At 63.3% G+C, this 21,193-nt stretch overlaps 1 protein-coding gene and 2 non-coding genes across 6 annotated transcripts in view; 2 read left to right on the plus strand and 1 right to left on the minus strand.

The window, feature by feature from the left end:
• Positions 1-315: 315 nt before the first annotated feature.
• Positions 316-397, minus strand: TRNAS-UGA. The gene has a single exon. It is a non-coding gene; the product is annotated as a tRNA-Ser (tRNA).
• A 2,234-nt stretch (positions 398-2,631) lies between these two features.
• LOC120381926 (transmembrane protein 107-like) overlaps positions 2,632-21,193 on the plus strand; it is a 36,517-nt gene continuing 17,955 nt past the window's right edge. Inside the window, exons 1-7 of one of the 4 annotated variants that reach the window (XM_039500095.1) lie at positions 2,632-2,754; positions 4,252-4,378; positions 7,607-7,674; positions 7,944-8,044; positions 9,652-9,748; positions 9,837-9,929; positions 10,189-11,152. In XM_039500095.1, coding sequence (XP_039356029.1) covers positions 4,292-4,378; positions 7,607-7,674; positions 7,944-8,044; positions 9,652-9,748; positions 9,837-9,906 — 423 coding nt within the window. In that variant the 5' untranslated portion in view covers positions 2,632-2,754; positions 4,252-4,291 and the 3' untranslated portion in view covers positions 9,907-9,929; positions 10,189-11,152. Of the gene's footprint in view, positions 2,755-4,251; positions 4,379-7,606; positions 7,675-7,943; positions 8,045-9,651; positions 9,749-9,836; positions 9,930-10,188; positions 11,153-15,664; positions 15,813-21,193 lie in introns of those variants that run through there. The other 3 variants (XM_039500096.1, XM_039500088.1, XM_039500091.1) reach the window with 3 other exon arrangements.
• Positions 12,492-12,620, plus strand: LOC120381997. The gene has a single exon (XR_005588214.1). It is a non-coding gene; the product is annotated as a U8 small nucleolar RNA (small nucleolar RNA).

The following is a 21,193-nucleotide window of genomic DNA, read 5'->3' on the forward strand; positions in this document are numbered from 1 at the left end:
GCCCTGGGGGTAGGATCCCACCTGAGCCGGGGCGGGTTTTTGGCTGGAGAGTCGATGACGGGTTTGTTGGGTGGAAGGAGCCCTGAGTCAGAGCGCGAGTCCTGAATGCTGACCACCCAGGGCCTGTCTCTGAGCGTTCAGGGATCCCCTAGCCAGCCCCGCTGAGAAATTTGGAGATCATTCCCCTTGGCCACAGGACCCAGCAGTGCCACCCACCTGGCCAACCCACAGGCCCCTGCCGGGCATTTCACGCCCTAAAATGCCCCGAGCCAGCGAGATCTCTGGGCGTCGCCTCTCTGAGCAAAAGTAGCTAACCGCTGCGAGCAGGATTTGAACCTGCGCGGGGAAACCCCATTGGATTTCAAGTCCAACGCCTTAACCACTCGGCCATCGCAGCTGGGTGATGCCAGTTCCTCTCCTCCCTGCTGCAGAGTGTCTTTTCTTTGTGGGTGCAATGAGCATGTTATGGCTCAGAGCTCTGACTTTCTAAGCAGATACATTTCAGGATGGGGTAAGCAGGTAGGTAAATAGAGGGGTGTGTGAGCAGAGAGGTGCATAGACAGCTAGGGTGAGGGTAGAAAGATTCTGTTCCTTAACTTTTACTTTACAAAAGCAACACGAGATGAGAAATACATTTTTTCCAGATTTCCCCCCTCTGCCCGTAGTTTTAAGACTCAACCATTCTTCAAACGCCGACAGCAAGAAGGACTTGCTAATCATGATGCTTCTTATGTTGATTGGAGCGTAGCCAGGTGTAAATCGTTTTGTCCAGTGATGATGGAAGGATACCTGCGTATCAATTATTTTGCTCCTTGCTGATTGGTGGATACCTGGGTCTAAATCATTTCGCCTCTTGCTGACTGGAGGATACACGGATATAAATAAATGTGTTCATTGCTGATTGGCAGATACCTGGGTATAAATCACTTTACTGGTTGCTGATTGGCTGATACCCGTGTAGAAATCATTTTTTTCAGTCCCTGGTGAGCTGCCTGGATCTAGAGCCTCAGAGGGAAACAGCTCCAGCTCCAGATGCAATAACAAAACCCTCAGAGATGCCAGGGATCAAACCTGAGGCCTCATACATACCCTCTACCACTGAGCTACCCCCACCCCCAACTATGTCCTACCCCTATGAGAACTCCTCTCTATGCCTGGGTCTCAGCCCAGCTCCCCAAATCTATTCCCCCCACCCCATCCATCTGGGGCGTTTGGCCTAAGGGTGAGGTCAGGACTGGACACGGGCCTGGAGTTAAGAGGGGCTGGACATAACTTTGGAGAGGGGACAGATGAGGGGTGGGGAGGGGAGGTTCCTTGATGCCATGCGGGTGGGATTTGCCCTCATCAGACTGGAAGCCTTTAAGCCTCATGGATACCATATGGCCCTAGGAGGAGCTGGGACCTATATGGGCTTAGGGGAGGGTGTCCCTGTATTGCCCTGGGGAGGGGGAGTCCCTATATGTCCCATATGGCCCTGGGGGAGGGGGTCCCTTTCTGTCTTATATGGCCCTGGGGGAGGGGGTCCCTTTCTGTCTTATATGGTCCTGGGGGAGGGGGTCCCGTATTGCTCTGGAGAGCTGGGGGTCCCTATTTGTTCCATATGGCCCTGGGGGAGGGGGTCCCTTTCTGTCTTATATGGTCCTGGGGGAGGGGGGTCCCTTATTGCTCTGGAGAGCTGGGGGTCCCTATTTGTCCCATATGGCCCTGGGGGAGATGATCCCCTATTGCCCTGGGGAGGGGAGTCCCTATATATCCCTGGGGGAGAGGGTCCCTTATTGCACTGGAGAGGTGGGGTCCCTATTTATCCCATATGGCCCTGGGGGAGATGATCCCCTATTGCCCTGGGGAGGGGAGTCCCTATATAGCCCTGGGGAGGGGTCCCTTATTGCACTGGAGAGCTGGGCGTCCCTATATGTCCCATATGGCCCTGGGGGAGATGATCCCCTATTGCCCTGGGGAGGGGAGTCCCTATATATCCCTGGGGGAGGGGGTCCCTTATTGCACTGGAGAGGTGGGGTCCCTATTTATCCCATATGGCCCTGGGGGAGATGATCCCCTATTGCCCTGGGGAGGGGAGTCCCTATATATCCCTGGGGGAGAGGGTCCCTTATTGCACTGGAGAGCTGGGGGTCCCTATTTGTCCCATATGGCCCTGGGGGAGATGATCCCCTATTGCCCTGGGGAGGGGAGTCCCTATATATCCCTTGGGGAGGGGGTCCCTTATTGCCCTGGAGAGGTGGGGTCCCTATTTGTCCCATATGGCCCTGGGGGAGATGATCCCCTATTGCCCTGGGGAGGGGAGTCCCTATATATCCCTGGGGGAGAGGGTCCCTTATTGCACTGGAGAGCTGGGGGTCCCTATTTGTCCCATATGGCCCTGGGGGAGATGATCCCCTATTGCCCTGGGGAGGGGAGTCCCTATATATCCCTTGGGGAGGGGGTCCCTTATTGCCCTGGAGAGGTGGGGTCCCTATTTGTCCCATATGGCCCTGGGGGAGGGCTCAGCGCAGGGGGAAGGGGCCGCTGCCCTTCTCTCTGCCCTCAGCCAAGATGGCGGCGTAGGGCTCGGCGCCGCCGATCTCGCGAGATCTCCTCCGAGCGCTCGGACGCGCTCTCTCTCGCTCGCCCGCGCGCGGGGTGCGGCGAAGGGCGGGGCCGGGAGCTGCTGGGCCGTTGGTCGGTTGCCAGGGGCAACAACGGAGCCTCGGGCCTGAGCGCGAGAGAGACAGAGGCGGAGCGCGAGCCCGTTCGGGGGTGGGCGCGCGGGGCGGGGGTTCCAGGAGGGGGGAGAGAGGGGGTTCCACGGGGGGAGTCTCTATTGGGGCGGGGCTGGGGGTTCCATGAGGGGGCGTGGGGAGGGGAGTGTCTGGGGGCGGGATGGGGGTTCAGTGAGGGGCGTGGGGAGGGGAGTCTCTGTGGGGGCGGGGATGGGGGGGTTCCATGAGGGGGTGGGGAGGGGAGTCTCTGTGGGGGCGGGATGGGAGGGTTCCACAAGGGGGCGTGGGGAGGAGTGTCTGGGGGCGGGATGGGGGTTCAATGAGGGGGCGTGGAGGAGGGGAGTGTCTGGGGCGGGATGGGGGTTCAATGAGGGGGCGTGGGGAGGGGAGTGTCTGGGGGCGGGATGGGGGGTTCAATGAGGGGGCATGGGGAGGAGTCTCTATGGGGGCGTGGGGAGGAGTCTCATGGGGTGGGGCTGGGGGTTCCATGAGGGGGCGTGGGGAGGGGAGTCTCTATGGGGCGGGGCTGGGGGTTCCATGAGGGGGCGTGGGGAGGGGAGTCTCTGGGGCGATGGGGGTTCCACGAGGGGGCATGGGGAGGAGGAGTTGCTATCAGGGGGCGGGGATGGGGGTTCCAAGAGGGGGCGGGATGGGGAGGGGAGTGTCTGGGGGCGGGATGGGGGGTTCCATGAGGGGCATGGGGAGGGGAGTCTCTGTGGGGGCGGGATGGGAGGGTTCCACAAGGGGGTGGGGAGGGGAGTGTCTGTGGGGAGCGGGATGGGGGGTTCCACAATGAGGATGGGGAGGAGGAGTCTATGGGGGCGGGACGGGAGGATCCATGGGGGGTGAGGCTTGGGGAGGGGAATCTCTGAGGGGCGGGATGGGGGTTCCACGAGGGGTGTGCGAGGCTGGGGAGGAGAAGTCTCTATGGTGGGTGGGAATGGGGGGTTCCATGAGGGGGGATGGGGAGATGGAGTCTCTAGTGGGGTGGGGATGGGGGTTTCATGGGGGGGGCATGGGGAGTCTCTGTGGGGAGGCGGGGAGGGGTTCCATGAGGGGGAGATGGGGAGGAGAAGTCTCATGGGGACTTGGGGATGGAGGGGTTCCATGAGGGGGCATGGGGAGGAGGAGTTGCTGTCAGGGGACTCGGGATGGGGGTTCCATGAGGGGGCATGGGGATGGGAGTCTCTGTGGGGGCGGGGATGGGAGGTTCCACGAGGGGGTGAGGCTGGGAGAGGGGAATCTCTATGTGGGGCGGGATGGGGAGGTTCCACGAGGGGGGTGCTGGTGGGAGGGAAGTCTCTCTGGGGTGGGGGGGGGGGGGGGTTCCACGAGGGGGGGGGGGGGAGTCTGGGGCGGGGATGGGAGGGTTCCATGAGGGGGGTGCGGGGATGGGGGAGGGGGTCTCCACAGGGTTGGCGGCGATGCGGGGAGGGGGGAGAATGGGAATTGGGGGGTTCCATGGGGGGCTGCGGTGGGGCCTGGTGCTGCCTTTGGTCACCCCAGCCTGACGCCTTTGCTCTCCCCCGGCCAGGCCCTGCCCAGAGGACCCTGCCAGTGGGGGGCGCCTGGCGATGGTGCTGGTCAGCGGCCTGGTGCCCGCCCGCTTCCTGACCCTCACGGCCCATCTCGTCATCATCATCACCATCTTCTGGTCCCGGGTAAGAGACCCCGACGATGCCCACCCTGTATGACACCCACGATCCTACACCCAGACAGCATGGCCACCCATCCACCCTGACGACACCCACACTGTGTGACACCCACGATCTTACACCCAGACAGCATGGCCACCCATCCACCCTGACGACACCCACGCTGTGTGACACCCACGATCTTACACCCAGACAGCATGGCCACCCATCCACCCTGACGACACCCACGCTGTGTGACACCCACGATCTTACACCCAGACAGCATGGCCGCCCATCCACCCCGACGACACCCACGCTGTGTGACACCCACGATCTTACACCCAGACAGCATGCCCGCCCATCCACCCCGACGACACCCACCCTGTATGACACCCACGATCCTACACCCAGACAGCATGGCCGCCCATCCACCCCGACGACACCCACCCTGTGTGACACCCACGATCTTACACCCAGACAGCATGGCCGCCCATCCACCCCGGCAACACTCACCCTGTGTGACACCCACGATCTTACACCCAGACAGCATGGCCGCCCATCCACCCGGCAACACTCACCCTGTGTGACACCCACGATCTTACACCCAGACAGCATGGCCGCCATCCACCCCGGCAACACTCACCCTGTGTGACACCCACGATCTTACACCCAGACAGCATGGCCGCCCATCCACCCCGGCAACACTCACCCTGTGTGACACCCACGATCTTACACCCAGACAGCATGGCCGCCCATCCACCCCGGCAACACTCACCCTGTGTGACACCCACGATCTTACACCCAGACAGCATGGCCACCCATCCACCCCGACGACACCCACGCTGTGTGACACCCACGATCTTACACCCAGACAGCATGGCCGCCCATCCACCCCGACGACACCCACCCTGTGTGACACCCACGATCTTACACCCAGACAGCATGGCCGCCCATCCACCCCGACGACACCCACGCTGTGTGACACCCACGATCTTACACCCAGACAGCATGCCCGCCCATCCACCCTGACAACACCCACGCTGTGTGACACCCACGATCTTACACCCAGACAGCATGGCCACCCATCCACCCCGACGACACCCACGCTGTGTGACACCCACGATCTTACACCCAGACAGCATGGCCGCCCATCCACCCCGGCAACACTCACCCTGTGTGACACCCACGATCTTACACCCAGACAGCATGGCCGCCCATCCACCCCGGCAACACGCACCCTGTGTGACACCCACGATCTTACACCCAGACAGCATGGCCGCCCATCCACCCCGGCAACACTCACCCTGTGTGACACCCACGATCTTACACCCAGACAGCATGGCCGCCCATCCACCCCGGCAACACTCACCCTGTGTGACACCCACGATCTTACACCCAGACAGCATGGCTGCCCATCCACCCCGACGACACCCACCCTGTATGACACCCACGATCTTACACCCAGACAGCATGCCCTCCCATCCACCCCGACGACACCCACACTGTATGACACCCACAATCTTACACCCAGACAGCATGCCCTCCCATCCACCCTGACGACACCCACCCTGTGTGACACCCACGATCTTACACCCAGACAGCATGGCCGCCCATCCACCCCGACGACACCCACGCTGTATGACACCCACAATCTTACACCCAGACAGCATGGCCGCCCATCCACCCCGACAACACCCACACTGTGTGACACCCACGATCTTACACCCAGACAGCATGGCCGCCCATCCACCCCGACAACACCCACCCTGTGTGACACCCACGATCTTACACCCAGACAGCATGGCCGCCCATCCACCCCGACGACACCCACCCTGTGTGACACCCACGATCTTACACCCAGACAGCATGCCCGCCCATCCACCCCAACAACGCACACCCGTGTGACGCCCACAACGTATACCCATACAGCACACCTGCTCACCCGTGCAGCATTTCCATCCAATCACCACAATGATGCACAACTGTATGGCACCCACAAGGTACGCCCGTACAGCACACCTGCCCGCACACCCTGACGATGCCTACCCATACAGCCCTCCCGCCTGCCCACCCTGACAACACTACACCCGTATGATGCTTGTGAGGTACACCCATACAGCATGTCTGCCCGCCCACCCCAAGGATGTACACCCATATGACGTACACCTGTCCAACATGTCTGCCCCGACAACTCATACCTTTATGATACCCGCACCTGTGATGTACACCCATACAACATGCCGACCCCGTTGATGCCTGTGACGCACACCCACCCCGACAACGCACGCTCATATGACGACCAGGCCTACAACACACACCACCATAACACACCCATGCCTACAATACATCCCCAGACCATATGCCCATCCCGACGATGGCCACCTGCCCCCCACGACACACACCCGTACAACATCCATCCATATGACACACCACCCATACAACGTGCACAGCTGCCCCGGCCACACCCGCCTGCCACTACCCCATGCACAGCCCTGCGACACACATACAGATCTCCCAACACACTCACCACCTAACACGGTGTACACAATCATCCAGCACCACCCCCAAAACAGCAGCAGGGCTTTCATCTCACCCACACATTGTGCCCCTCCCATCCCCCAGCATGTGCACCCACCGCACATTCAACACACACACCAGTCACTTTCCAGAGGTGAGAGGAGGGGTGTGGGGAGCACTGGCTGCAGGAATCCGGGAGGGGTTATGGCTGCAGGGAGGTAGGTAGCAACAATGTGCACCAGGACTCCTGGGTTCTATCCCATCTCTGGGAGGGGAGTGGGGGTTGGCGGTGAGAGCAGCGGGGCTGGGAGCCAGGACTCCTGGGTTCTCCCCCCGGCTCTGGGAGGGGAGTGGGGGCTGGTAGGTTAGAGCAGGGGGGTTGGGAGCCAGGACTCCTGGGTTCTCCCTGCGGCTCTGGAAGGGGAGTGGGGGCTGGTGGGTTAGAGCAGGGGGGGCTGGGAGCCAGGACTCCTGGGTTCTCTCCCGGGCTCTGGGAGGGGAGTGGGGGCTGGTGGTTAGAGCAGGGGGGGCTGGGAGCCAGGACTCCTGGGTTCTCTCCCTGGCTCTGGGAGGGGAGTGAGGGCTGGTGGTGAGAGCAGGGGGGCTGGGAGCCAGAACAGCATCCTTTCCCCTGCCTCTGCTCTGCCCCCGACTCTGCCCCAGCCCACCCTCCCCTGAGTGGCGCGCCCAGGGCGCTGCCGCCTGCAGGGCTGATCTCGCTGCCCCCCTGTCTTCCAGGACAACAATGTCCTCGCCTCCCTGCCCCTGCAGTACAGCCAGCAGCAGTACCAGCGCCAGGACGTGGAGTGAGTCAGCCAGCGCCTGGGGGGAGGCCGGGGGGGCACCTGGGAGGAGGATGGGCCCAGCAGGGCGTGGGGGGGGGATGCCGGGACTGCAGAGGGGGCAGAAGTGGGCTCTGAGAGGGGGGAGGCGTGACATTGCCGGGGTCTGGGCCCGTGGGGAGAAGTGGCCTGGCAGTGAGGGGTGGCGGACGGGCCTGGCGGGGTTGCGCCCGCCCCCGGCCTGGGCCCGTGTAACCCCGCGTCTCCCGTCCGGGCGTCGGCGCCGAGCCCAGGCTGGTGGTGGCCCTGGCGGTGACGTTGGGCCTGTTCGCCGTGGAGCTGGCCGGCTTCCTGGCCGGGGTGTCCATGTTCAACAAGACGCAGAGTCTGCTCTGTATCCTTCTGCCCTGCACCCCCCGACGGGGGTGTCAGCATCCCCCCCCAGCACGACTGTCGTCCCCAGGGGGCGCCACCTCTGGGCTGCACTTGCTGTCTGGGTTCGGGCGGGGGGAATGAGGCAGGGGCCTGTCCCCTCTGGGGGGCACCAGCTCCCACCCGGCCCCAGGGCGGGGACTGGCTGGCTCAGGGGAGCGGGGAATGGGGCAGGGGCCTGTCCCCTCTAGGGGGCGCCAGCTCCCACCCGGCCCCAGGGCGGGGACTGGCTGGCTCAGGGGGGCGGGGAATGGGGCAGGGGCCTGTCCCCTCTAGGGGGCGCCAGCTCCCACCCGGCCCCAGGGCAGGGCCTGGCTGGCTCAGGGGGGCAGGGAATGGGGCAGGGGCCTGTCCCCTCTAGGGGGCGCCGGCTCCCCCCCGGCCCCAGGGCGGGGACTGGCTGGCTCAGGGGGGGCAGGGAATGGGGCAGGGGCCTGTCCCCTCTAGGGGGCGCCGGCTCCCACCCGGCCCCAGGGCGGGGACTGGCTGGCTCAGGGGGGCGGGGAATGGGGCAGGGGCCTGTCCCCTCTAGGGGGCGCCGGCTCCCACCCGGCCCCAGGGCAGGGACTGGCTGGCTCAGGGGGGCGGGGAATGGGGAGGAGGGGGTTTCACTCAGCGAACCCCAAAAGAGCCCCCTGGTTAGCACTGCTGGCATCCACGGTGGAGACTCCAGGGCCTGGATGGGTCTGGGAGAGAGGGGACTGGGGCAGCCCCCTTCCCCCCCCCCCCAGCTGCATCTGCCCCCCCACATTGGTCCCCGTTGTTGGTCCCTGACTCCGCTCCCACCCCAGCCATCGGGGCCCACAGTGCCGCCGCCGTGGCCCTGCTCTTCTTCCTCTTCGACCAGTGGGACAGCAGCCTCTACTGGTGGATCTTTGCCTTCTGCAGGTCAGTGGCGCCCCCTGCAGGAGCCGCACCCCCTCCCCTCTGCACTAGGGTGAGCGGGCAGCAAGGGTGAGACATCGGGACACGGGGTGGGGGGGTCATAGGAGCCTAGATAAGAAAAAGACCCAAAAATCAGGACTGGCCCTATAAAATCGGGACATCTGGTCACGCTACTCAGCGCCCCCTAGCGGGGACAGGCCCCTGCCCCATTCCCCGCCCCCCTGAGCCAGCCAGGCCCTGCCCTGGGGCCGGGTGGGAGCTGGCGCCCCCTAGAGGGGACAGGCCCCTGCCCCATTCCCCGCCCCCCTGAGCCAGCCAGTCCCTGCCCTGGGGCCGGGTGGGAGCTGGCGCCCCCTAGCGGGGACAGGCCCCTGCCCCATTCCCCGCCCCCCTGAGCCAGCCAGTCACTGCCCTGGGGCCGGGTGGGAGCCGGCCCCCCCAAGAGAGGCCCGGCCCCTGCCCCACTCCCCGCCCCCCAGAGCCAGCCAGTCCCTGCCCTGGGGCCGGGTGGGAGCCGGCGCCCCCTAGAGAGGACAGGCCCCTGCCCCATTCCCCACCCCCTGAGCCAGCCAGCCCCCGCCCTGGGGCCGGAAGGGAACCTGGCGCCCCCTAGAGGGGACAGGGCCTGTCTCCCGATGCCTGTTCTCTCCACGACGGGTTATTTTCCTGACGGCTCCTCCCCAGCGTTGGCCGCTCACTGCAGCGCCTCCATCTGTCTCTCCTTCTTTGTCGTGGAGCGCTGGGAGAGCGCCACCTACTGGTACATTCTGGCCTTCTGCAGGTAGCTGCGCCCGAGGGGGAGGGGCGGGGTGGGCCCCTCGGGAACGTCCTGCCCCTGGCACTGACCCCGCCTGCCCTTGTGCCCCCAGCGCCCTGCCCGCTGCCTTCGAGATCCTGCTCTTCGTCTCCGTCTTCGGGTTCAAGAGGAAGCCCCTGTGAGCCGGAGCCGGGCCCCCCGGGAGGTCTGTACCGCTGGCCCCACGGGCTCCGAGCCGGGGGGTGGCTACGCCGGACAGCGAGCTCACCACTGCCTGCCGCTGCGCCTCAGCCCTACGGACCCGGCGCTGGACGGGGGCAGCTGGTGATGGGGTGGCTGCATGGGGCAGTCAGGCCCTGGGGCTCTGCCGCTAGGGGGCAGGGCTGAGTTAGCCCCATAGGAGCCTGCAGTGGCCTTCACCAGGACACCCCAGTGGCAGCAGACGGCACTGCACCCTGCGTCAGTCCCATAGCAACCTGCAGCGCCCCCCCCAGGAGACCCCAGGGGCAACAGGCGGCACTGCACTCTGCGTCAGTCCCATAGCAACCTGCAGCGCCCCCCAGGAGACCCCCCGGGGCAACAGGCGGCACTGCACCCTGTGTCAGTCCCATAGTAACCTGCAGTGTCCCCCCAGGGGCAACAGGCGGCACTGCACTCTGCGTCAGTCCCATAGCAACCTGCAGTGTCCCCCCAGGGGCAACAGGCGGCACTGCACCCTGTGTTAGTCCCATAGCAACCTGCAGCGCCCCCCAGGAGACCCCCAGGTGCAACAGGCAGTAGTGCACCCTGCGTCAGTCCCATAGCAACCTGCAGTGCCCCCCAGAAGACCCCCAGGGGCAACAGGCGGCACTGCACCCTGTGTCAGTCCCATAGCAACCTGCAGTGCCCCCGCAGGAGACTCCCAGGGGCAACAGGCGGCACTGCACCCTGTGTCAGTCCCATAGCAACCTGCAGTGCCCCCGCAGGAGACTCCCAGGGGCAACAGGCGGCACTGCACCCTGTGTCAGCCCCTTAGCAACCTGCAGCGCCCCCCAGGAGACTCCCAGGGGCAACAGGCGGCACTGCACCCTGTGTCAGTCCCATAGTAACCTGCAGCGCCCCCGCAGGAGATTCTCTGGGGCAACAGGCGGCACTGCACCCTGTGTCAGTCCCATAGCAACCTGCAGTGCCCCCCCAGGACACCCCAGTGGCAGCAGGAGACACTGCACCCTGCATCATTCCCATGGGCCCTTGCAGCACCCTCCAGTGGCAGCAGGCAGGACTGCACTTGGCACAGCCCCACTGCACAGCGGTGAGAGGATCAGTGGGGCACAGCCCCTAAGGAGCAGCTGACGCGGCGAGGGAGAAGAATTATTCCTCTGTTTCTACCAGCGGCTCCCCCTCTGGCTGCGTCCCCCACCCCGTGAATAAAGCTGGCGTTTCTAACGAGCTGGGGTCTGTCCCAGTCTGCTCCCCCCTCCCCATGGGCTGGGGGGCAGAACGCACACGGTGAGGGGCTTTGGGGGTGATCCCATGAGAAGGGGGCTGATTCGGCAGGGGGCGCTCTCCCCTCACAGTCACTGCTGGCCCCGGGGGGCTGGGCGTCCGGCTTGAGGGGCAAACGCAGTGCGGGCATTGGCAGAGCTGGGGGGCTGCGGGTCAGGAGTGAGGGGCACCGGCAGAGCTGGGGGGGCAGGGCCAGGCTGGCAGGGGCTGCGGGTCGGGAGTGAGGGGCACCGGCAGGGCTGGGGGGGCAGGGCCAGGCTGGCAGGGGCGGCGGGTCGGGAGTGAGGGGCACCGGCAGAGCTGGGGAAGGGCTGGGCTGGCAGGGGCTGCGGGTCGGGAGTGAGGGGCACTGGCAGAGCTGGGGGCAGGGCCAGGCTGGCCGGGGCTGCAGGTCGGGAGTGAGGGGCACCGGCAGGGCTGGGCTGGCAGGGGCTGCGGGTCGGGAGTGAGGGGCACCGGCAGAGCTGGGGGGGGCAGGGCTGGGCTGGCAGGGGCTGCGGGTCGGGAGTGAGGGGCACCGGCAGAGCTGGGGGGGGGGCAGGGCTGGGCTGGCAGGGGCTGCGGGTTGGGAGTGAGGGGCACCGGCAGAGCTGGGGGGCTGACTCAACATATGGGGCTGTGAACAGGGACTGAAATACCGTGTTGAATGGATCAGCCATTCCCCCCCCCCGCCCAGGCACGGTTGGGTCGGTCCGCCCCCCCCCCCCCGCCCCACCTGGGCATAGTGGTGAGATCCCGGGGGAGCAGAGCGGGGGTCTCCCTGGGGTGGGGGGTCAGGAGCTGGGAGTGGGCTGATTGGGGAAGGGGCTCAGGCCTGCCCCCCACCAGCAAGGAGGCCCGAGACTGCCCCAGAGCCCCATGGGAGATTGGGGGGGGGCTGCAAACCCGGCCGTGCAGAACGAGCAGAGGGGGGGGGGCTCAGTTCACACACACACAATTAACTGCAAATCTGCTTGCCTGTCTTTTTGGGTAGCTACGGTCATAGCCCTGACGCCGCGGCTACAAAAAGCCGCACGCCCCTCTTTCCTGAGACATACGGTCGCTACCGGCTTGCGGCGGATGCAAATATGCGCCGTGGGGCATTGTGGGAGGAAAGCACGGGGCCGGTCATGCGCCGCCTTTTGCCATCCGGGGCCCCACCGGAGCCCCTCGGGGCGGTGGAAGTGGGGGGCAGGACCAGCGATGAGACGGGGGGGTGCCCCCCGGGTGGGATTGCGGCGCTCACCCTGAGCGTAGCAGCCGTGGGCGGGCGCTGGGTCCCGGCGGCGGGAGGCGGCCTGTATCGTCAGTGAGGTACATCCTTACCTGTTCCCCCGCCGGGGGGCAGCACATGATGATCGGAGAGCGCATGAGACGTGATTAGAGTCTCCGCGGCCGCGGTCCGCAACACCGCGGCTCGCTCCTGTCTGAACCTCACTGGCGGCCCCGCTCTGTGGGGCGGGGTTGGGGGGCGCCGCTGGGACGAGGACCCGCCGGGGTCCTCCGAGCGGCTCGGGGTAGGTTTATTGTGTTGTTAAAAGGGGTTAAGTTGTGATTAAAGCTACTGTAGTGCTGACAAGTTGTGCGTTCAGCTTGTTTACGTGCTGTTGTACAGGCAAGTCTGTTCTTTTGCAGTGTTGCAGGCTACCGTTATAATGTTACAGTCGCCATTGACTCCTTTGCAACGGCGGGGGGCATAGTTACAGTCAGAATCTGTTCCTTTGCACCAGTGGGGGGACAACGTTGTAATGTTACAGTCACAATCGACCTGTTTGCAATAGCGGGGGACAACATTGTAAAGTTACAGTCGCAACCTACCTGCTTGCAATAGCGGGGGACATTGTAAAGTTACAGTCACAACCTACTTGCTTGCAATAGCGGGGGACAATGCTGTAATGTTACAGTCACAATCTACCTGCTTGCAATAGCGGGGGACAACATTGTAAAGTTACAGTCGCAACCTACCTGTTTGCAATAGCGGGGGACATTGTAAAGTTACAGTCGCAACCTACCTGCTTGCAATAGCGGGGGACAACATTGTAAAGTTACAGTCGCAACCTACCTGCTTGCAATAGCGGGGAACAATGAAGTTACAGTCGCAACCTACCTGCTTGCAATAGCGGGGGACAACGTTGTAAAGTTACAGTCGCAACCTACCTGCTTGCAATAGCGGGGGACAACATTGTAAAGTTACAGTCGCAACCTACCTGCTTGCAATAGCGGGGGACAATGCTGTAATGTTACAGTCACAATCTACCTGCTTGCAATAGCGGGGGACAACATTGTAAAGTTACCGACACAACCTACCTGTTTGCAATAGCGGGGGACAACATTGTAAAGTTACAGTCACAACCTACTTGCTTGCAATAGCGGGGGACAATGCTGTAATGTTACAGTCACAATCTACCTGCTTGCAATAGCGGGGGACAACATTGTAAAGTTACAGTCACAACCTACCTGCTTGTAATAGCGGGGGACAATGCTGTAATGTTACAGTCGCAATCTACCTGTTTGCAATAGCGGGGGACAACATTGTAAAGTTACAGTCACAACCTACCTGCTTGTAATAGCGGGGGACAATGCTGTAATGTTACAGTCGCAATCTACCTGTTTGCAATAGCGGGGGACAACATTGTAAAGTTACAGTCACAATCTACCTGTTTGCAATAGCGGGGGACAACATTGTAAAGTTACAGTCACAATCTACCTGTTTGCAATAGCGGGGGACAACATTGTAAAGTTACCGACACAACCTACCTGCTTGCAATAGCGGGGGACATTGTAAAGTTACAGTTGCAACCTACCTGCTTGCAATAGCGGGGGACAATGAAGTTACAGTTGCAACCTACCTACTTGCAATAGCGGGGGACAATGAAGTTACAGTTGCAACCTACCTGCTTGCAATAGCGGGGGACAACGTTGTAAAGTTACAGTCGCAACCTACCTGCTTGCAATAGCGGGGGACAACGCTGTAATTAGCCTGTTGCAATGACGTTACAATCACAGTCTGTCCCCGTGCAAACGTTATAACGTTACAGTCACGATCGAGCCCCCTGCCCTAGTGGGGGACCACGTTACAGTCACTCGCAATAGAGGCGAATGACATTAGAAGCACATTTGCAGCGGCAGCGTAAGCCACCGGAGAGGTGAATAACATGACGGGCGTGTTTGCAGCGTTGGTGTCGCCGTGTGGGTCAGCCCACACCGGGGAGGCGAGCGGGATAAAAGGAAGGGGTGGGGGGGACTGTTGGGCCTGGAAAAGAGACGACGGCCGGAGCGGGTAGGAGATCGACAAGCGTTCGTCACCCCCTTCGCACAACCCCCGACCAGCCAGGGGTCACCCGCTGACCCGGCCGGCAGCGGTTGACAGCCAAGCACGGTGTTAACCTGCGGAACTCCTTGCCACTGGATGTGGGCGAAAGCTGGGAGCCACAGGGCCAGCAGGTGGCTATGAGCCAAGCCGGCCGGGGACGCAGCCCCAGGCTCCGGCTGCCCCTGGGCCCCCTGGCTCCGAGCCCAGCCCCCCAAGGCCCTGGTGCCAGGGTGAGGGGCTCCAGGGGGGCGGGACCAGCTCCACCCTCGCTGCTCTGATTGGCTGGGAGTTTGCAGCGGCTCTTCCCTGGGATTGGCTGGAGCCAGCCCACTGTCTTGCTTGTGATTGGCTGGGCCTTGCCCCCACTCTCCGCCTCTTCCCTCTGATTGGCCGGCTCCTTCCTTTTTTTTCTTGCTCCCCATCTCTTCCCTCTCATTGGCTGAGGGAGGTGCCTCTCATCATCCCCGATTGGCTGGGCGCCTCCCTCCACGAGCTGGCTGCCCTCCCCCTCTTCCGTGATTGGCTGGGCTCTGCCTCTTCGCTCGTGATTGGCTGGGCACCGCCCTCCGTTCCCGGGCAGAAGCCGGGACCCCTCACAAAATGGCAGGGGCGCCACGCCTCCCTTCTCTGATTGGCCGCAGGCTGGAGTGATTGACAGGAACCTCCTTGTGTTAATCTTAACGGCGCCGGCACGAGCCCCGCCCGCTCCCCAGTGACGTGGCAACAGACGCGAGGGCAGCAGCGGCGCGCGGCTCCCCGCCTCACAACCCCGCCCCCACCGTCGCGCGAGCCTGCCCCGGCGCGGTGTTCGCCGGGGAGGGGACAACGGGGCCTAGCAGAGCCAATGAGAGGACGGCCAGGCCCGGGCAGCCAATAGCGAACTAGCGGGAGGAGACGGGCGTGCTGTGCCAACCAATGAGAGGGGAGGAGACTGGCGCGGCGGCCAATGGGAAGTCTGATGGGGCAGGGTCGGTATCCAATGGCAGGGCGGAGGGCGGGGACAGAGAGGAGGGGTTGGGGGCGGGGTCTGTCGGGACCGGTGACCAATAGCAGGGCGGGGGCGGAGTCTTCCGAATGCGGCGCTGAATGGCGAGGCGGGAGGGGCGGGACCGGCTGACTCTAGCCCCGCCCTCCCTTCGCCCGACCGCCCAATGAACGGCCGGGAGCGTTTTTGAACCGCAAGGCGAGGCCCCCGATTGGCCGAACCGCCCCCGGCTGGGCGCCGCCATTGGCCGGTGCCCTGAGAGCGCGCGGCCTGTCAGCGCCGGCGGGAGGCCGGCCGGGCAGAGCGAACGGAGCGCGCGAGCCCCGGTAGGTGCCGGCAGGGGTTATGGGGATGTGGGGCTGGGGGTTATGGGGGCGGGGCTGGGGGTTATGGGGGTGAGGGGCTGGAGGAGCTGGGGTGAGGGGCTGGGGGTTATGGGGCTGGGGAGTTATGGGGATGTGGGGTTGGGGGTTATGGGATGTGGGGTGGAGGAGCTGGGGTTATGGGGATGTGGGGTGGAGGAGCTGGGGGGTGGGGTTATGGGGATGTGCTGGGCTGGGGTTGTGGGGGTGGGGAGTTTTAGGGGCTAGGGAGGTTATGGGGATGTGGTGGGCTGGGGTTATGGGTGTGAGTGGGGTTATGGCGATGTGGGGTGGAGGAGCTGGGAGTTATGGGGATGTGGGGTTGGGGGTGAGTGGGGTTATAGGGATGTGGGGTGGAGGAGCTGGGGTTATGGGGATGTGGTTATGGGTGTGAGAGTGGGGTGGGGAGTTATGGGGTTGTGGGGATGTGGGGCTGGAGGAGCTGGGGGTTATCGGGATGTGAGGGCTGGGGGGGAGTTATGGCGATGTGGGGTGGGGAGTTATGGGGATGTGGGGGTGAGTGGGAGTTATAGGGATGTGGGGGTGGAGGAGCTGGGGAGTTATGGGGATGTGGGGTTGGGGGTGAGTGGGGGTTATAGGGATGTGGGGTGGAGGAGCTGGGGTTATGGGGATGTGGGGTTGGGGGTTATGGGTGTGTGAGAGTGGGGTGGGGAGTTATGGGGTTGTGGGGATGGGGCTGGAGGAGCTGGGGTTATCGGGATGTGAGGGGCTGGGGTTATGGGTGTGAGTGGGAGTTATGGCGATGTGGGGTGGAGGAGCTGGGAGTTATGGGGATGTGGGGTTGGGGGTGAGTGGGGTTATAGGGATGTGGGGTGGAGGAGCTGGGGTTATGGGGATGGGGGTTGGGGGTTATGGGTGTGTGAGAGCGTGGGTTGTGGGGAGTTATGGGGTGGGTTGTGGGGTGGGGTGGGGGTTATGGGGATGTGGGGGTGGAGGAGCTGGGGTGGGGTTATGGGTGTGTGAGAGTGGGTTGTGGGGTGGGAGTTATGGGGCGGAGGGGATTATGGGGATGTGCTGGGCTGGGGGTTGTGGGGTGGGGAGTTTTAGGGGCTAGGAGGTTATGGGGATGTGGTGGGCTGGGGTTATGGGTGTGAGTGGGGTTATGGCGATGTGGGGTGGAGGAGCTGGGGAGTTATGGGGATGTGGGGTTGGGGGTGGTGGGGTTATAGGGATGTGGGGTGGAGGAGCTGGGGTTATGGGGATGTGGGGTTGGGGGTTATGGGTGTGTGAGAGTGGGGTGGGAGTTATGGGGGTTGTGGGGATGGGGGCTGGAGGAGCTGGGGAGTTATCGGGATGTGAGGGCTGGGGGTTATGGGTGTGAGTGGGAGTTATGGCGATGTGGGGGTGGAGGAGCTGGGAGTTATGGGGATGTGGGGTTGGGGGTGAGTGGGGGTTATAGGGATGTGGGGTGGAGGAGCTGGGGTTATGGGGATGTGGGGTTGGGGGTTATGGGTGTGTGAGAGTGGGGGTGGGGAGTTATGGGGTTGTGGGGATGTGGGGCTGGAGGAGCTGGGGTTATCGGGATGTGAGGCTGGGGGTTATGGGTGTGAGTGGGGAGTTATGGCGATGGGGGTGGAGGAGCTGGGGAGTTATGGGGATGTGGGGTTGGGGGTGAGTGGGGTTATAGGGATGTGGGGTGGAGGAGCTGGGGGTTATGGGGATGTGGGGTTGGGGTTATGGGTGTGTGAGCGTGGGTTGTGGGAGTTATGGGGTGGGTTGTGGGGTGGGGTGGGGTTATGGGGATGTGGGGTGGAGGAGCAGGGGTGGGGTTATGGGTGTGAGAGTGGGTTGTGGGGTGGGAGTTATGGGGCGGAGGGATTATGGGGATGTGCTGGGCTGGGGTTGTGGGGGTGGGGAGTTTTAGGGGCTAGGAGGTTATGGGGATGTGGTGGGCTGGGGTTATGGGTGTGAGTGGGGTTATGGCGATGTGGGGTGGAGGAGCTGGGAGTTATGGGGATGTGGGGTTGGGGTGAGTGGGGGTTATAGGGATGTGGGGTGGAGGAGCTGGGGTTATGGGGATGTGGGGGTTGGGGTTATGGGTGTGTGAGAGTGGGGGGTGGGGAGTTATGGGGGGTTGTGGGGATGTGGGGGCTGGAGGAGCTGGGGGGTTATCGGGATGTGAGGGCTGGGGTTATCGGGATGTGAGTGGGGAGTTATGGCGATGTGGGGTGGAGGAGCTGGGAGTTATGGGGATGTGGGGGTTGGGGTGAGTGGGGTTATAGGGATGTGGGGTGGAGGAGCTGGGGAGTTATGGGGATGTTGGGGTTATAGGGATGTGGGGGTGGAGGAGCTGGGGTTATGGGGATGTGGGGTTGGGGTTATGGGTGTGTGAGAGTGGGGTGGGGAGTTATGGGGTTGTGGGGATGTGGGGCTGGAGGAGCTGGGGGTTATCGGGATGTGAGGGCTGGGGTTATGGTGAGTGGGGAGTTATGGCGATGTGGGGGTGGAGGAGCTGGGAGTTATGGGGATGTGGGGTTGGGGTGAGTGGGGTTATGGGGATGTGGGGTGGAGGAGCTGGGGTTATGGGGATGTGGGGTTGGGGTTATGGGTGTGTGAGAGCGTGGGTTGTGGGAGTTATGGGGGTGGGTTGTGGGGTGGGGTGGGGGTTATGGGGATGTGGGGTGGAGGAGCTGGGGGTGGGGGTTATGGGTGTGTGAGAGTGGGTTGTGGGGTGGGAGTTATGGGCGGAGGGATTATGGGGATGTGCTGGGCTGGGGGTTGTGGGGGTGGGGAGTTTTAGGCTAGGAGGTTATGGGGATGTGGTGGGCTGGGGTTATGGGTGTGAGAGTGGGGTGGGGAGTTATGGGGGTTGTGGGGATGTGGGGCTGGAGGAGCTGGGGATGTGAGGGGTTATGGGTGTGAGTGGGAGTTATGGCGATGGGGGTGGAGGAGCTGGGGAGTTATGGGGATGTGGGGTTGGGGGTTATAGGGATGTGGGGTGGAGGAGCTGGGGTTATGGGGATGTGGGGTTGGGGTTATGGGTGTGTGAGAGTGGGGTGGGGAGTTATGGGGGTTGTGGGGATGTGGGGGCTGGAGGAGCTGGGGGTTATCGGGATGTGAGGGCTGGGGGTTATGGGTGTGAGTGGGGAGTTATGGCGATGTGGGGGTGGAGGAGCTGGGGAGTTATGGGGATGGTTGGGGGTGAGTGGGGTTATAGGGATGTGGGGTGGAGGAGCTGGGGTTATGGGGATGTGGGGTTGGGGTTATGGGTGTGTGAGAGCGTGGGTTGTGGGAGTTATGGGGTGGGTTGTGGGGTGGGGTGGGGTTATGGGGATGTGGGGGTGGAGGAGCTGGGGGTGGGGTTATGGGTGTGTGAGTGGGTTGTGGGGTGGGAGTTATGGGGCGGAGGATTATGGGGATGTGCTGGGCTGGGGTTGTGGGGTGGGGAGTTTTAGGGGCTAGGGAGGTTATGGGGATGTGGTGGGCTGGGGTTATGGGTGTGAGTGGGGTTATGGCGATGTGGGGTGGAGGAGCTGGATGTGGGGTGGAGGAGCTGGGGTTATGGGGATGTGGGGTTGGGGTTATGGGTGTGAGAGTGGGGTGGGGAGTTATGGGGTTGTGGGGATGTGGGGGCTGGAGGAGCTGGATGTGAGTGGGGAGTTATGGCGATGTGGGGGTGGAGGAGCTGGGGAGTTATGGGGATGTGGGGTTGAGTGGTTATAGGGATGTGGGGTGGAGGAGCTGGGGAGTTATGGGGATGTGGGGGGTTGGGGGTGAGTGGGGGGTTATAGGGATGTGGGGGGGGTGGAGGAGCTGGGGGTTATGGGGATGTGGGGGGTTGGGGGGGTATGGGTGTGTGAGAGTGGGGTGGGAGTTATGGGGTTGTGGGGATGTGGGGCTGGAGGAGCTGGGGAGTTATCGGGATGTGAGGGGCTGGGGTTATGGGTGTGAGTGGGGAGTTATGGCGATGTGGGGGTGGAGGAGCTGGGAGTTATGGGGATGTGGGGTTGGGGGTGAGTGGGGGTTATAGGGATGTGGGGTGGAGGAGCTGGGGTTATGGGGATGTGGGGGGTTGGGGGGTTATGGGTGTGTGAGAGCGTGGGTTGTGGGGGAGTTATGGGGGTGGGTTGTGGGGTGGGGGTGGGGGGGTTATGGGGATGTGGGGGGTGGAGGAGCTGGGGGTGGGGTTATGGGTGTGTGAGAGTGGGTTGTGGGGTGGGGAGTTATGGGGCGGAGGATTATGGGGATGTGCTGGGCTGGGGTTGTGGGGGTGGGGAGTTTTAGGGGCTAGGAGGTTATGGGGATGTGGTGGGCTGGGGTTATGGTGTGAGTGGGGTTATGGCGATGTGGGGTGGAGGAGCTGGGAGTTATGGGGATGTGGGGTTGGGGGTGAGTGGGGTTATAGGGATGTGGGGTGGAGGAGCTGGGGTTATGGGGATGTGGGGTTGGGGGTTATGGGTGTGTGAGAGTGGGGTGGGGAGTTATGGGGTTGTGGGGATGTGGGGCTGGAGGAGCTGGGGGTTATCGGGATGTGAGGGGCTGGGGTTATGGGTGTGAGTGGGAGTTATGGCGATGTGGGGGTGGAGGAGCTGGGGAGTTATGGGGATGTGGGGTTGGGGGTGAGTGGGGTTATAGGGATGTGGGGTGGAGGAGCTGGGGTTATGGGGATGTGGGGTTGGGGGTTATGGGTGTGTGAGCGTGGGTTGTGGGGAGTTATGGGGGTGGGTTGTGGGGTGGGAGTTATGGGGCTGGGGTTGTGGGGTGGGGTTATGGGGATGTGGGGTGGAGGAGCAGGGGTGGGGTTATGGGTGTGTGAGAGTGGGTTGTGGGGTGGGGAGTTATGGGGCGGAGGGATTATGGGGATGTGCTGGGCTGGGGTTGTGGGGTGGGAGTTTTAGGGGCTAGGGAGGTTATGGGGATGTGGTGGGCTGGGGTTATGGGTGTGAGTGGGGGTTATGGGGATGTGGGGGTGGAGGAGCTGGGAGTTATGGGGATGTGGGGTTGGGGGTGAGTGGGGTTATAGGGATGTGGGGTGGAGGAGCTGGGGTTATGGGGATGTGGGGTTGGGGGTGAGTGGGGTTATGGGGATGTGGGGTGGAGGAGCTGGGAGTTATGGGGATGTGGGGTTGGGGTGAGTGGGGTTATGGGGATGTGGGAGGAGCTGGGAGTTATGGGGATGTGGGGTGGAGGAGCTGGGGTGGGGGTTAAGGGGCGGAGGATTATGGGGATGTGCTGGGCTGGGGTTGTGGGGTGGGGAGTTATGGGGCTGGGGGTTATGAGGATGTGGTGGGCTGGGGTTATGGGTGTGAGTGGGGTTATGCGGATGTGGGGTTATGGGGGCTGGAGGTGGGAGATTGGTGAGGGGGCTGGGGTTATGGGGCTGT

The sequence above is a fragment of the Mauremys reevesii genome, linkage group 14, assembly GCF_016161935.1.
Source record: "Mauremys reevesii isolate NIE-2019 linkage group 14, ASM1616193v1, whole genome shotgun sequence".
NCBI lineage: Eukaryota > Metazoa > Chordata > Testudines > Geoemydidae > Mauremys > Mauremys reevesii.